Here is a 16,430-nt window from a genome sequence, read left to right as displayed (position 1 = left end):
GTTTTATACAAACTTAAATGAACTGTGCGAGTAAAGGCCTTTTGCATTTTCAGATCAGTCAGAATCAGAGACTACAACCATGAAGTACAAACTCAACAGGACCAGGGGATGGACTCAAGCACTGACATGGTGTAGTCTGGGCTGGTTTGCTCTTGGCACAATTGTCAGCACAGCTGGTACTATTTTGGCTTGTGCCAACTATCACTCCCCTCCTGACAGACCCCGGTCATAGCTTGGAGGGGTGCTTGAGCCAGGGCTTCTTCCCAGTATAAGTAAAACCAGCCTGGTTAGTTGCTTGGTTTGGTGGGGCTAGGAAGAAAGGATGGTGTAAGGGAGTTTAGCTGTATGTATATATGTCATACTGCACTGCATGGCCTCAGGGACAGAGAACGTCCTCTCATCTAGCTTGTGGTTACCAATTACAGAACTGAAGAAAGGTGAAAAAACTGTAAAATTTTAAGAGTAAAAATCTACTGCAGTCAGTCAAACTCTGCCTTTGGGCATCCTTCTTAGTTTCCTGAGAAACAAAATCTGTATTTCTAGTCAATCAATTACATTTTTCCCTGTAATTAAAGCCTTCAAAATACTGAACTAAGGAAACATTTAATATGAAGGGCATGTGACTATAACTGATAACTAGTAAAAAAACAGTTAGCATGTATTCTTAGCTCTTTAGTCCTAAACCATGTAAATTAACACTACAACCCCTCTGGGCAACCTGTTCCAGCAGTTGACCACCCTCCTCACAGTAAAAAAGGCTTTTCTTAAACAGATTTTTTTGTATTTCAGCTTGTGCGCATTGTGTCTTATCCTGTCATGGCACCACTTGAGAGCAAATCTGGTCAACAGATTGGTGCTCCACCTGATGTAGAAAGTCACTCTCGTCTCTTCAGTGGACTCTAGAAAGATGCTGTCAAGCTACTGTTTGTCCTGCCTGATGCTACGTGGTCCCTCTCAGGTCCTTCTGCAGTTCCTTCAGCTGGCAGCTCAGCACTCTAACAACAGCACGTCTCCCATAGGTGAAGACACCATTGCTCCCCAGCATTCAGGAGAGACACCTGCCACTCCCAGCAGCCTGAGACCAAGATGGTTACATCCTACCTATGGATCTGGGTTGAAACCTCTAGATGTGCCACGGTTGGCTGGTCCAGCTGGTGCTAGGGAGCACCCCCTGCGGCCCATCACCACTGTCATTGCACCAACTCTAGCAGTCCTACACTATTTTGCACACTGTTTCCAGTTCCCCTTCAAACTCCATCTGCACAACCTAGCTCAACTGCAAAGTCTCTTCTAGTTTGTCCTCTTTGCTGTGCTTTGCAAGCTCTCTCTCCTCCACGGCAGCAACATAGATGCTCTTCATCAACACTTCACTAGAAGCCTGATGCTCTCTGACAGTGAGTGCTAAGTGTGTATGTGCTAAGTATTCTAAACACTACACACTCATGGCAAAAAGTAGTTGCCCTCTCTTCCCCTTTATCCCATAGTGGCCACATAAACCTCAAGCATTGAAGCAGAACTTTAATGTCAAAAAATACCTCTGGTAGTTATCATGGTGCCTATGAACAGCATAGTACGTAAGCAGAGATTTTATGAATCATTCTGTTAGAGTTAAGAAATATTTTACTGTGCATAAAGTGAAACTCAGATACCAGGAACCCTTATGAGCCTAGGTCTCTGGTGATACCCATGCATAAGTAAGACATGCATAAGCCTGATGTATTGCCATTTCATATCTGAAATGTACAAAACCATTGTGCATGTTTATAATCAGTTACAAACAAAAGACATGACACAAGATGCAGAACAAAGCCCCAGACAGTAATGATAACTGGTTTACCAAGGACGTCCCCCGGAACAGTGTCTGATTCCATCCTTCTTGCCAGGTCAAGTGAAAAACTGCAAGTAATTACTCATACTTCTCCGAACACATACTTTGTATCACATAAAGTACTGTCCTCCAGACGTATGTTGCATTATTCAAAAAATAGTGTGTTAGCCTCAATTTCTTTCAAGTCAACAAAACAAACATGGCAATTACATCTCAAGACAATTCCTTGAAAAAACAATAATCAGTTAGATAAAGGACACTGAGTATAATTAAAACTGCATTATATTTAGTATACATTTCACACAGATTAAAAATCCAGTCACTCGTTATGACCTTGCGAGACAGATTTTGATCCATTCAGGAGAGCTGGCAGACCATGACATGTCCTTCCCAAATGCCAATGGCTCTTTTAACTGCCAGACTACCAAGTGATTTGCTACCACTGTGCCAGGTACATGCCTTCCTAGTATCAGTTTACAGATTTACTGTGAGCCATCTTGCAAAGGAAAAAGAACCAAGTTCTCCATACTAAACTCAAACATTCTTAAACACTGGAGCTTCTGAGAAGCATCATCAGTGTTTGAATTGCTGATACAAATGTTTGTTGTCTGATAAAGTGCTACCCATTCTGAATCAATGAAGGCACTGTATATAAAATGGAAAGTAGGACACAATCATCACTGAAAGTCATGACAATGACAAATGTAAAAAGTAACTTCTGAAAAATATCATTCCCCGCTATTTAAGAAAAGGTATTCAGGATATAGAAGGCACAGCTACATTTGTACAATTAAAATTACGTGGCTTTTGACAGCAAACCAAGAAAATCTTAATCTGGCATTTGACAGGAGCTGGTAAAATCCAACAACTGTTAAGCTGCATCCAGTAAATCCCAAAAGTACTGAATGATACGTTTGGATTATATATGTTTTGGGAATTTCCCCAAAAGAAGGATGAGTGTGCTGCTGGAGTGCTCCCTACTGGACAGGAAATCTGAGTTAATTTCCCTTATAGATCCAAGATATCCTGCATAACCTAAGCAGGCATCAGATTGCCTTGCACTTCAACACAACAGTAGTAACAAGACTTGCCTATTTTATATGACTTGTAAAAATTATAATGTTCTGAGACACAGCCATAAGACTATCATATGAACAAAGTGAATCCACAGTTCTTCCATTGCCCCAAATCAAGTTCACAAACCACTTTATTCTTTACTGCTACAACCATTTCACTAAGATGAGCCCAAGTTAAAATAGCATCCTGTTGGCCAACTTATCCTCACTTTGAGCAATACGAAATATCAACAAATTAATGCTCAGCATGATATTAAGAGGGTAATGAAGCAGACAGAATACCAGATTAGGAAGAAGAAAAAAAAATAAAGATAGAAATAGAAAAAGGCAACAAAACATAGGCAGGGAAACTATGGGAATAAAAGGAGTTCTTAATCAACAAGTCACGACCTTGGAGAGGAAGGGAAATTACAGAATTCATGTCTCGAGATCTCTGCATTTGTTTTTCAGAACAAAACCATGTATATATACTCCCCTGGAACTCTGATATAAATGTCAGCAGTACTATTGATCCAATTCATAATGTTTAGATCTCTTGTATAATATGCGCTTGTAAACTAATCAAAAGACATATTTTTTCACTATTAAAGAATCTAATTGATATTTTTATTATAATCAGTATTTCTGAGTAACTACTATTTTCCTTGAGAATTTACCTTAACCTTACTCCATCTAGTTACATGTTAAGTTAGTATTCTGCCTCTCAAATATCATGTGCATGCCCGTCAATTAGGCTCAGTAACACTTTTAATATTTTGTAACTAGTCCCTCCAAGCAAGTTAGCTGACTTTTTAGCAATTTGCTAAAAAATAGCAGAAAAAATTCAGACTTGCAAAGAGTTTCCAAAATTCTTAAGCTGAAGGCACCTCACATTGGGCAGTTCTTTTGCAGAACATCTTCAATAACTGATTATAGGCAAGGTAGAGAGAATCAGTTTGCTAGATCTGATGTAAGCATTAATTTTGCCTTAGGAAAAAAAGGGAGGATTAAGTGCAGTACTATTTGTTTGGGAACCCATTAGTTTGCAAAGAGTTTTGTGCCATCTAGGAGGGCAGAGTATTAACATGTTCAGGCATTCTGGGTTTTTTCTTTTTTATATATATATATATTCCTGTTAATTCACCAGAAGTTTTAAGAACATAAAAGCATTATGAGACTCTTCTGTTAGTAGCACTTTTCAAGGAATGCTTTGGCACTAAGTATGAGAGTCCACTATTCATAAAACACGGTTGCATTATGCTTTCTTTAATCTTCCTTCAAGTTAATAAATTCTAATTGATTAATCAATATTTGTGCTCTCTTATTATAATTCCCCAAGTACGTGAGTGGCAATATGCCCAGAAATTGCTCTTGCATATTTGTGAAGAATATGTATAATTTATTACCTTTTAGAAAAGGGTCAAGACTTATTTGAAATATTCTCTAGAAGCATTAGCAGGGCAAAGCTCTCCAAAATAAAATTTCCCTGAAACAGAATAGATGATCTAACAATGCTTGTGGATTTTAAAACTTCAAGTGCAAGGGTGCAGCACACCTTTGATGGTATCAGTCCCCTGCACCACCCCTGCTATTCTGATAAAGGTTCAACAGGTTTTTCTAAGTGCTGGCCTATGGGCCATATCTAGCCCAGAACAGACAAACCAAATAGCCTGTTAATCCGCTTCAGTAAAGTTTCCTCTCAAAAGACAAACCCAAAAGAACAACTTCTCTGAATTGCATTTTAAAAAGGATAGAAGGCTGCGTTGGCCACTAGATAAGCTGCTGCTGCTATTCCTCCCAGTGATAAAAGAGATGCTAGGCTGAACAAAGTCCAGTGATAGCGACTTGGGGCTTATCCCCAGTAATGGCCCAAAGTCATCATCTTGTTTTCTCCTTGCTGGCTTATACAAAGTGAAAGTGGAGGAGAAAGAGGGCATGCAGCTTCTGATTCCACTGCCAGTAACCTCCAGCATCTGGAGCACGAAGGAGAAGGTGTGGTAACATGCTTTGTGCATGCATATAGTGCAAGCAGCCCGACACACTATGGCAATCCTGGGAGAACAAAAGAAATACTAGGTTTCTGGGCAATGGTGTGGCAGGCAATCAAGAAGAACAATAAGTAGTACTGTGGTCTAATAGGAAGAGGTTTTCTGGGAAGAATAACAGGAAGAGGTGCTTTAGGAGAGGAATAGGTTAATCTAACCTAGGTTAGATTAATAGTGTGGGGAGAGGGAAACAAACATCTGAATGCACCTTGCTGTCTTTTAATTCACTCATACACACAGTTCTGCTCCTGGAATTTCTCTTGATTCTTTCCTGATATGATCCTCTAAAAAGCAGCCACAGAGCTCTGCAAAAACCCCTTCCTCTCATCTTGTTGCACATGCATGTTTCAATCCACATTCTTCTCTTCTAGTAATTTTTTCAATACTGTTACACACTAGCCAAAACTGATATTGAGTGACAGCAACCAGATAGGACATGATTAAGCCCCCAGAAAGGTAAAAAAAATGCTAAAATATTGATTTTTTTAAAGCGCTTTTTTTTAAGGGAGTTACCTCAGGAGCGCCTCGCTCAACTGACATTAACTGACCAGTCACATCCTCAGCAATCCACGAAGTTAAAGAAAGTCTCAAGATAATTCAAGTAACTTCACAGACTTTACGGAATTTATAAGAGTTGGCCTTTAAAACACAGAGTACTGCTTAGGAAATTTTATACCAGTGCTAGTGTTCCTTTATAACATGCTGTATTCTCCATCAGAGCCAATATGCAAAATATTGATATTTATAAATACTTCTCCAGAAGCTTACCTATCTGATATTCAAACACTGCTATCAGGTAAATGCAGGCTCAAGACATTGTTGTGTGTGTTTAGAAAGTCCTAAGTTGTCCCAAAGTCTGAAGGTTATCTTTTTCTCCTCTCTCTCATGTTTTCTTACATTCAAATGGTTCTGCTGTTTTTCTTTTATGTGAAAGCTCTTGTCTGTTCAGATGGACTCTTTAATTAAAATGCTGAGCAGTACTGTAAGTCACTCCTAGCTACTGCAACTTGTCTTTCTGCTTTAATGATACCCTTATCTTATCCTTCCATTCAAATTAAAACACAGGGTGTTAGGGTGGGATAAAGTTTTAGGAAAATGTGAACTGCATTTAGCATCATGTACTGCATGCAATTCTGATGGTGCCTTAGGGCTTGTTATGGTATGTTTCTGAGTGGTGCCCTATCTAGGAATGGTGTTTGATACCTGGCTAAAAGGCCATCAGGGAAAAGCCATTAAGCTTTACATGGTCTCTTCCCCTCTGATTCACTGACCTCTGAAACAATGTTTTTCAAACACAGAACTATAGCAGAAAGAGGCTGAAGTTCAATGTAAGAAAACAAAAACCAGTAGGAGTGGGAGATGCTATCAATACACAGCTTGACTTTTGTTCCAGAGACTTTAGCTTTAATAGCTGAAGATATTACCTCTCTCCAAGATGAAGGGGGGTTTTTTGCTAATAGACCAGAGAGCAATCTGCAGCAGATAGCACCACATGTTCTTGTGCTGTATGGTGGAGAGGCAGAGGTGAGGAAGAGAGCTGGAATAGGAACATTTAAATTACTGCAACTACAGTGGCACAGCTCTTGAGTCACTGCCTAGCAGCAGAACAAGAAGGAGGAGTGGGAGAAGTACCCTGGGGACTACGGATCTTGGCTCCACAGAAGGAACAAGCCAGACTGAAGAAGGCTACGTTTTAACGCCCTTGCTATCCTCAGAGCTCAGTAGCTTTCCAATGCCTTTTATAAGTAAAGTTATTATAATGAAAAACTCCTTTACAAAAACTATTTTATTCAACTTTCCAGAATGCTGTCTGTGAAGGATTTAAAGCAGAAGGAATTGTTCTTAATCCACTGGACAATTTGAGCAAAGGGGTGTAAATAAGACTTGGAGATCCCAGGAGGAGTTTGGAAATCTGTGTCAGGAGCCCTAGTGTCCCAAGAATGCACACATATTAGCACCTACGTTGAGACTTTTGATGCCTCCTATAGATTCTGCAAAGCTGGGGGTCTGTGGCTCACTGCTCCTCAGGGCCCCTCTGGGAACAGGCACCCAGGGTCAGGGCTCAGCCTTTGTGCAGACAAAAGCAGGAGCTGGAAACCCACAGCACAAATTAACCTGCATTCTCTGTAAAACAGCACCTGACTTTCAAACAGAGCTGCAGGCTGGTGTTTCCATTAGCTCCCTCTTGAATCAAATTTAAAACTTTTTGTTCTCATGCTTAAAAATCTACATAATTATCTCCCTTTCTCTCATGCTCCCTCCCTTGACAGCACTGAATCAATTCTCTTGAGAAAGCAATTGGTGTGCTGTGCGTCATCCCAACCTCAGTATGCATGTTTTGATTGATACACTCGCCTTTTCCCTTAAAAAACTCTGTGCTTTTTTGTAGCATCACCCACATCTGATCCAGATCATTCATTCAATGGATTTAAGCTTTCTTAAAAGCCCATACTTGTTTTTATAGCGAATAGAAGGAAATTACCTGCATAGAAGATGATCTGTAGCATTTTTACGGCATCCTTATTAATTGAAATAATAATGTATACACCTCGCTATTGGCTTTCTCTGTCTCTCTGTTTTATAACTTGCTTGTTCAATTACATCTATAGCTAAACTGTAGGCTTTGGGGATAATTTTAGGTTTTGATGGAGCAGTCAGCACACTTCTGGGTGATAAAAAATAACTGGCAGAAACAACTTAAATGTTCCAGTTAACTGATGAGTTTATATACATCAATGTACAGCAAGAAGATTTAAAATAAGAAAATACAGTACTTTAAAATCATATTAATGTACACGTTCATATTAATGTACTTCAATACTGTCATTCATGGTGGTGAACAAAACGCTCTATATATACAACATATCAGTTATAAAAATGGCATTTCTGGAATTTATAAAATGGTCAAGAAAGCATACATGAAAGCTTACAAAAGTCAAATCTGTAAACTTCTGTTCAAAAGTTCAGGAGAACTAATTCTTAGCAGCACTGCTAAATGATGTTCATTACAATGAGTCTCTTACCGGATCTAGGTTCTTAAAAAGAAGAATGTCCTTGCATGCCTCCTGCAGTCTGTTTCTTTGATCATCTGTTTTAGGGTGAATAATCTGAGGGATATAATAGAAAAAACTTTAAAGTGGTTATCATATAGCAGCACTAGCTGAAGGACTGAGCTAATTCAGCTAAGCATTTTACACAATATTTTGGCCGTGCTTCATAACACTTTCATTTCAAAATCTTTAGGATTTGAATAAATGCTCAATGATAACATTATATCACCATAGCATTAGCAAATGAAGCACTGCTGTATTTAAGCTAACACGATCTTCACATTTGTAGAATCCAGTTCACTTCTGCAAGCCATTCTGGATACCTTTATCTCAACTATTGCTACATAAACATTACTATACTACTCTCTATCCATGTTTGGAGCATGCATGTTTTATAAAAAGCACCACTGTTACATTCAGCCATTTGCCATGACTACTTCCCAAAGAACATTTTGTGAAATAGTATCTACATTAAATTTATATCAGAAGTTTCACAGAGTAAACAACAGACAGACACTATCCCAGTGAGCCAGAGATATACTAAATTACTGATCTCTGGTTAATGTGAGTATCAATCAAGTTGTCCATTCAACTCATATGCTTAAAAACGTATTCGAGGTTTTAAAGCTGTGATACTATAGGATAACATTTTTGACAGTTTTACAAGCCAAAAATTAGGTAGAATGCAAACATTTAAGCTTGTTTTAAAAGTCATACTTACACTATTTCATATTAAAAGCTAAGTAAATGCCTTTAAAAGGGTGACATAAGTAGAAGAAATAAATACAGTTCATTAGCTATTGCATTGTACATCTGAAAATCTTTGTGATTTTAAAATTTACCTTTTTCTGCCTTATGAAAAACTTGAGGAAACTACTGCAAGATTATGAGGACACCAAGTAAGTACTTTTAGGACCAGGTACTCTCCGGGCAAATATAATTGCACAAAAACATTTCCTTAACAGACCAAGTATCAAAGGTGTGGTAATTTAGAGTAATGCTCATATCAGGTCCTACATGGGTGACTTGTACAGAGAATAAATGTTCCTTTAACATGAAAACCCCACAGATTTTTAAAGTATATTATAATAAGGATGCTTTTGGAAAGGAATGGTAATGCTGGTTACATAACTTATATAATCAGTCCTATTTTCTTCCTAAATTTAATGCCTGAGAACTGAAAAAAATAAGTATTTGACTCAAAGCATTAAATACCCTAGATTCTGTGTCGTCCTCTTCCTCATCAGGATTGTAAGCTTCTGCACACACTGAAATAAAAAAAAAGTATAATCTTAATTCAAAGTACAATAATGTTTCACAAGATTTAAGAACAGAAAATGCATTGTGTGGCACAGTAATAATACGCAGTAACGTCACACATTCAACAGAGAATCACAGAAGTTACCACTGATAGGGTCCACAGCAAGTCATCTCCAAATTGCCAGTGTAACAAAGCTACACTTGTATCATTTTTGGACATATTTTCTGTGTTTTAAAAGACTTCTAATATACTTACAAATTTCTCACATAACCTGTTCTAAGTGATCTTATCTTACTATCAGCATTTTTTTCCTATGTCTAAACTAATTCTTTATTAGAATTTAAGCTATCCATACTGGATGCCAGGAGCACATAATTCCTTTCATCTGTATAAGTTCAAGGTGGTTTGGGGTTTTTAGGGGGGTATGTTTGGGGTTTTTTTGTTTTGGTTTGGGGTGGGGTTTTTTATTAGTTTTATTTTTTTTATTCAGACTTGAAAACATTTCTCTCCAACCTATGTTGTACTTCTTAGGGTAAATAATGCTGGTTCTTCAATTTTTTCCTTACAAGTCATATTTTTCACCTCTCTAACTATCCTTATTGCTATTCGCTGAACTCTCTCCAATTAGCCCTATCTTTATTGAAACGTGATGCTTGGAACTGGTACACACACAGCAGTGAAACAGCAGTAGCTGCTTGGGGTTATCTTATCCAACCATTCTTGCAGCTATATCCCATGCAACTTACATTGAGACACTGCTTGATGTTCCCTAGCTTGTTTATAGGGGAGTCTTGTAAGACAGCTTGTATTGGGTTTGCATGGCAAGGTTTTGGTACTGGGGGGCTGCAGGGGTGGCTTCTGTGAGAAGCTGCTAGAAGCTTCCACCATGTCTGAGAGAGCCAATGCCAGCCGGCTCCAAGACGGACCCACCGCTGGCCAGGGCTGAGCCCATCAGCAATAGTTGGTAGCACCTCTGGGATAATGTATTTAAGAAGAGGAAAAAGTTGCTACAGAACAGAAACAGCAGCCAGAGAGAGGAGCTAGAGCGTGTGAGAGAAACAGCCCTGCAGACCCCCAGGTCAGTGCAGAAGGAGGGGGAGGAGATGCTCCAGGCGCCGGAGCAGAGATTCCCCTGCAGCCCGTGGGGAAGACCCTGGTGAGGCAGGCTGTCCCCCTGCAGCCCAGGGAGGTCCACGGGGGAGCAGATCTCCACCTGCAGCCCGGGGAGGACCCCACACTGGAACATATGGATGCCCAAAGGAGGCTGTGACCCCGTGGGAAGCCCGCACTGGAGCAGGCTCCTGGCAGGACCTGCGGATCTGTGGGGAGAGGAGCCCACGGTGGAGCAGGTTTTCTGTCAGGACTTGTGACCCTGCGGGGGACCCATGCTGGAGCAGCATGTGCCTGAAGGACTGCAGCCCAGGGAAGGTCCCGTACTGGAGCAGTCCGTGAAGAACTGCAGCCCGTGAGAAGGACTCACAGAGAGGTTCATGGAGGACTGTCTCCAATGGGAGGGACCCCACACTGGAGCAGGGGAAGAGTGAGGAGTCCTCCTCCTGAGGAGGAAGGAGCGGCAGCGACAACGTGTGATGAACTGATCCCAAACCCCATTCCCCGTCCCCCTGCGCCGCTGCTGGTGGGCAGGAGGTAGAGAAATCGGGAGTGGATTTGAGCCTGGGAAGAAGGGAGGAGTTGGGGGGAAGACGGCTTAAGATTTGTTTTATTTCTCATTACCCTACTCTGATTTGATTAGTAATAAATGAAACTAATTTCCCCAAGGTGAGTCTGTTTTGCCTGTGATGGTAATTGGTGAGTGATCTCTCCCTGTTCTTATCTTGACCCGTGAGCTTTTCGTTGTATTTTCTCTCCCCTGTGCAGCTGAGGAGGGGAGTGATAGAGCAGCTTTGGTGGCACCTGGCACCCAGTCAGGGTCAAACCACCACACAGCATTCAAAAGTTTCTTAAAGTGAAAATGTAGGACATCTGCTCCTTTTCTTTCATCCACAAGTTTTAATCTCTCATTATAGGGTATTAGATAGTTCCAACAAACCCATGCCGATTCCTGTTTGTTGCTTTCCTCCGGGTACTTACAAAATGTTTGAAGGTTTGTCTGTAATTTCTGTAGGAACAAAAATGATCTGGAAATCTGTGACAGGCCTCATCCTTCCATAACTCCCCCACTGTTTTAAGGATCAGCTTTTCTATTTTTCTGTTTTTTTCACGCACTCTCAGTTTTCTTCTTCAGATTCTCAATGGTAATTTGGAATTCTCAATGGTAATTGCTAACAGGGCTGAGACTGATTTAGCCAATTTCCAAGTATAGCGTGTCTCAGGCAAAGGTAACCTGGGAACACCTAATACATTAAGGACTCTCCGAGTATTATTCTAGGCTGTCTTCCATATGGTCTTAATACTACTAGTGAAGACTGATGTGCTTCTATGTCCTGGCTTCAGCTGGGATAGAGTTAATTGTCTTCCTAGTAGCTGGTACAGTGCTGTTTTGAGTTCAGTATGCGAAGAATGTTGATAACACACGGATGTTTTCAGTTGTTGCTCAGTAGTGTTTAGACTAAGTCAAAGATTTTTCAGCTTCTCATGCCCAGCCAGCAAGAAGGCTGGAGAGACACAAGAATTTGGAAGGGACACAGCCAGGACAGCCGACCCAAACTGGCCAAAGGGGCATTCCATACCATGTGACATCATGCCCAGTAAATAAACTGGGGGGAGTTGGCCTGGGGGGGGGGGGGGGGGAAATCGCTGCTCAGGAACTAACTGGGCATCGGTCAGCAAGTAGTGAGCAATTGCATTGTGCATCACTTCTTTTGTATATTCCAATTATTTTTATTATTATTTTCTTCCTTTTCTGTCCCGTTAAACTGTCTTTATCTAGACCCATGAGGTTTGGGGTTTATTTTTCGATTTCTCCCCCATCCCCCGGGGGGGGGGGGGGGGGGGGGGGGGCGGGGGGAGTGAGTGAGCGGGTGCATAGTACTTGGTCGCTGGCTGTGGTTAAACCACAACATTCTGTTGAGCAGTAGAGCAACACTTTCCTGGAACATGCTCTTACCAGAAATATACTCCCTGAACAATTTCTGTTACTCCTCATGTTCTTTCTTGTACACAGCCGTTCTTTCTTGTACACAGCCTTTTCTTGTTCACATTTTTTTGGTCTTGGCTTCTTTGATTACTTTTTTTTTTCCTTTACATCTTTTGCTATTCTTTTGCACTTTTTCTGAATAATCCAAACTCGTTTTAATTTTCTACATGGTTCCTTCTTGTGCTTGATATAAATGAGGTATTTATATTTTAGACAGATTTATTTTACTATGCTTTTTGTCCTTCTGCGCTGTCTCAGTTTGCATTTTTTTCTCTTTATATTTCTTCTTTGGTGAAACCCCAATTCCTTTAACTTCTCTTCTGCAGACTCCTTTCCAAAGAGATTATGCCCACAGTTCTCTCATATCGCCTTGAAACCTGTTCTGATTCTTTTACTCAGCCTCTTTCCCTTCCTGAAATGTGAGCTCTGTCATCCCAGGGTAATTCTCACTCAAGCTGCCTTTTCTCTCCCTATTCTTGAACAGTTTCTCCCTTAGAGTTGGTATCAAACAGAATAGCTTCCCCTTGAACTGCTTTTCCCACTGTCTCAAAATTTGGTTATAAGTGCATTGCAAAACATGTTGGGCAGTTGGTATTCTCCTTTATTGGTTTCCAACAGATAACTGATTAATTAAAATCTCCCATCATCACCATCATCTGTACTCTGCCAATAAAAGTGCCCACCTACCTGATCTGTTTGGTGGTCTGTGCAATGACTGCATAATGATGGAGCCCATGAGATTTTCCCCTTTTAGTGTTACTCATAGAGCATCAGTATGCCCAACTCCCTCTACAGCTGGGTCACAGCACAAGTGTCTGAACCCAATATACAACAGCAACGGCCTCTTCCTCCTCCCTGTCCTTCCAGTGTGTCTTTACTATACTAGTTCAGTCACACTGTTTCTCATGGATTAAGATTTCAGGTCCTCTTGTTTATTCCCCATATTTCCTATATTATTATACAAACAACTTCTAAAAGTAGTGACCAGGTTGACCCATTAAGCTCCTCATTAGCCCATCCAGTTAAGACAATTTCATGGCAAAGCATATCATTGCATATATTATGCGGAGTCCCAAAGGAACTCTTAGTCCTCACCATATTGGGCACTGAGCAAACACTAAAATGTCAACTTTACAAAACTTGGCATCTTTAAAAACTTGATACAAGTCCCTCCGGAACCTACTGAAAGATTCCTACCAAGTTTACTAGGAACTGGATTTGGTCCCAAATAATTATGAATGCCCACAAAAGGAAGTCTGCAATTGGTTGAACTATAATATTTTACCTCTATATAAACAAAATGTTCCTACTGACTGTTTTATGGTACTATAGTTATTTCAATCTTGTCTGAAATAAACTTTAGGGGATTTTATTTAAATAGCAACAATAACATGCCAAGTAAGCACCACAATCCATCATTAATGTAAATTACCACTTTTTTTCAGCTGGTATCAGCCTCTGTGCCCTAGTGCATGCATGATTACATGGGAGTCAACAAATCTGTATTACAGTATAGTGTGCTGCTGGGTGTATGAATAGTCTGTCTCAACCTGAGGTACAGTTACATCTTGTCCTTACCTCCAGTAAAACCTCTACATGAAAAAAATTATACAAAACATAAATTTCATTTAATAGCTTTAATGTTGTTACCCCAGAATTGACAGGTATCAGAGAGCCTGGCTCAACATTTAACAGTCCTCCAGACCACACAAAAGAAACTGAATTTAGCCTCATCCGTGCCCATCCTGAATCACCTTATCAGTCCTTTTCACATAGCCTGAAGCAGGATCAGTCCAGAAAGAGAGTATGTTCCTGAGGTCTTCTGTGTCATCTAGTGTCTCTGCTCTAACTTCACTATTCTCCACTAGAAGCTCATTTCAGTCAGTCTTATGAACTATTATCATCAGGTGCCTTCATTAAATATTTCTTCTTTATCACTTACAGACAATATATTTAAGAACTGCAGTTTCTCCTGACTAGTGCCCATCTGCCCAAATTTTAAAATTATTTCTTCTTGTCATCTGTGATGAGAAACTTACTCTTCTGGTTACAATTCTGTACTTATTTTGCCTTGGCTTATCTTTTTGCCATAATCAAGGATGCAGCTTTCATTTGGGTTGCAACTTCAAGATATACCAATGCTGTGGCTCCACACTTTTAAATATGGAATTTCCTTTCCTTCACTGCTTACTTCAGTAGCCTGTCTTACAGACTTTATAGTCTAGTAATATATTAATTTCTAAGTGCACACCACTAGATGTCTCACGGAAAAACTTGATACATTTTACATCTGTTCTTGCAATATAGTCTTTGACATTGCTATGGTCCACTAAATTTCATGACATGAACATTGGGGTTTGGCACATCAGAATCCCAATGACATAGAACATCTAAAACTAAATGAGATGCCTCTTATGTAGACATACCCATCTGCAGAAGTCATCAGGATTCCACTTACACTCAATGGAGAAAAACATTTATGAAGTGATTCACCTGACCTGTATTACATGTCCAGATTAAGATGAGATCAATTAAAAATGTGACTAATTGGCTAAGATAAATCCTATCCCTCTGAGACGAATCCTATTAGTTATAACAAGCTGCAAGACTGGTTCCCTCACTTCTCCATTGAGTCTATATTTCTTGGAAAACAAAGAAATACATCATCTGATGATGATTACAGGTTGTTCATGCAATACCACACCTTCTTTATTCATTTCATATATTCCAGGGAGACAGTCTGTGGTCCCCATCTCTTTTGTCTAAGGCTTGACTGGCACCACAGACAATTATTCTGAGCCATTCCACTGCTGGCGGCTGCAATACTCATAGTGTTCAGTATTTTATTTTTCTACCTCCCCAGCTCATTCCACACTCCTGATGGTACACAGTACATGGTGACTTTATCATGCTCAAATGCCCTGCCACATTTTGCTATGTGTCACTGCTGAATGCAATACTCACATCACTGCTCAAAAAGCAGTCCTAATACTGTCCTCAGGGACCTATTTCATCCCATGCATAATTATGGCATTAAAAAATAGTGATACAAACACTGTATGTATTTCTCCATAAGCTCAACTAAGTGCAACTATTTTTATTCAGTTTTTCCAACTGAGGGCTATGTTTCACATATAATTCCCCAAGATGGACACGAACACAAACAAGCCCAAATACATCAACACAAAGTATTTGTAGGAAAAATCTGAATTGCTAAAAGGCAGTGCATTATTAAAAAACACTGAAAACTGCACACAACTCTAGATGGATTGCTTTGTCAGCAAGAACAGGCAAGCTTTTATAATTTCTAACTCATTGCTCCAAGTAAAGTCAATTTTCTGGTTTTCAGCTAGTAAATATGTTTTATATTCAAAACTGGAAATATAGTCGCTCCAGATATGAATTAATTCTAAAATGAAAATTATCATACAGTTAGTAATTGTAAGATGACAAAAAATGTTAGTCATGCTCTATCTATTCTCTTGATGTATCAGGAAATAAGAAGCTATCAATCACGAAATGAATAAAAATTCATATATAACCATAAAATGATGTATTCCACTCAAAACATGGCAGGAAAAACAGTATGTGTGTACCCTTTCCAAAGCACAGAACCCCCGAGTCATAAAGCATATTACAAAGAATTTTACAAGAGAAAAAGAGCTGTCAAAATATTTCTTCATCCCATTCAGGGCAAATCAAGACTACAGTTTTGCCCGCATGACTATCAGGCTGGAGCACGAAACCAGACCATATCTAGCCACTGTAGCTATGCCGGCATACCATACATCCCTACAAACATCCCTAACTACAACAGCTATGCCCATCCCCTCATACAGAAAGAATATCACATCCCTGGTTTAGCCGTATGAAAATTGCTAAGATGACTTAATGGCAGTGTGAGATTTTTTTCCCATTTTGTCAGGATGTACTTCTCTTCTTCTACTAAACACAGATTAGAAGCATGGTGCACAGACACTCCATGCACGGCAGGTGGTAGCTCCAAACTAGACCGCAAATACTACTGGACCTCCAAAGTTTCTGACATGGAAACCCATTTTTTAACATCTCACAAGTTCCTACCACTGCTGGAG

At 39.9% G+C, this 16,430-nt stretch overlaps 1 protein-coding gene across 1 annotated transcript in view; it reads right to left on the bottom strand.

Annotated features, from left to right (window-relative positions):
• Positions 1–16,430, bottom strand: part of PRKAR2B (protein kinase cAMP-dependent type II regulatory subunit beta) — a 100,285-nt gene that overhangs the window by 13,897 nt on the left and 69,958 nt on the right. Inside the window, exons 3-4 of the mRNA XM_049814179.1 lie at positions 9,194–9,246; positions 7,952–8,035 (exon numbers count right to left, since the gene is read on the bottom strand). Of these exons, the coding sequence (XP_049670136.1) occupies positions 7,952–8,035; positions 9,194–9,246 (137 nt within the window). The remainder of the gene's footprint in view (positions 1–7,951; positions 8,036–9,193; positions 9,247–16,430) is intronic.

Source organism: Accipiter gentilis, chromosome 11 (genome assembly GCF_929443795.1).
Source record: "Accipiter gentilis chromosome 11, bAccGen1.1, whole genome shotgun sequence".
In the NCBI taxonomy this organism is placed as follows: Eukaryota; Metazoa; Chordata; class Aves; order Accipitriformes; family Accipitridae; genus Astur; species Astur gentilis.
The sequence above is the reverse complement of the archived record's forward strand: the minus strand, read 5'-3'. Positions and strand labels throughout refer to the sequence as shown.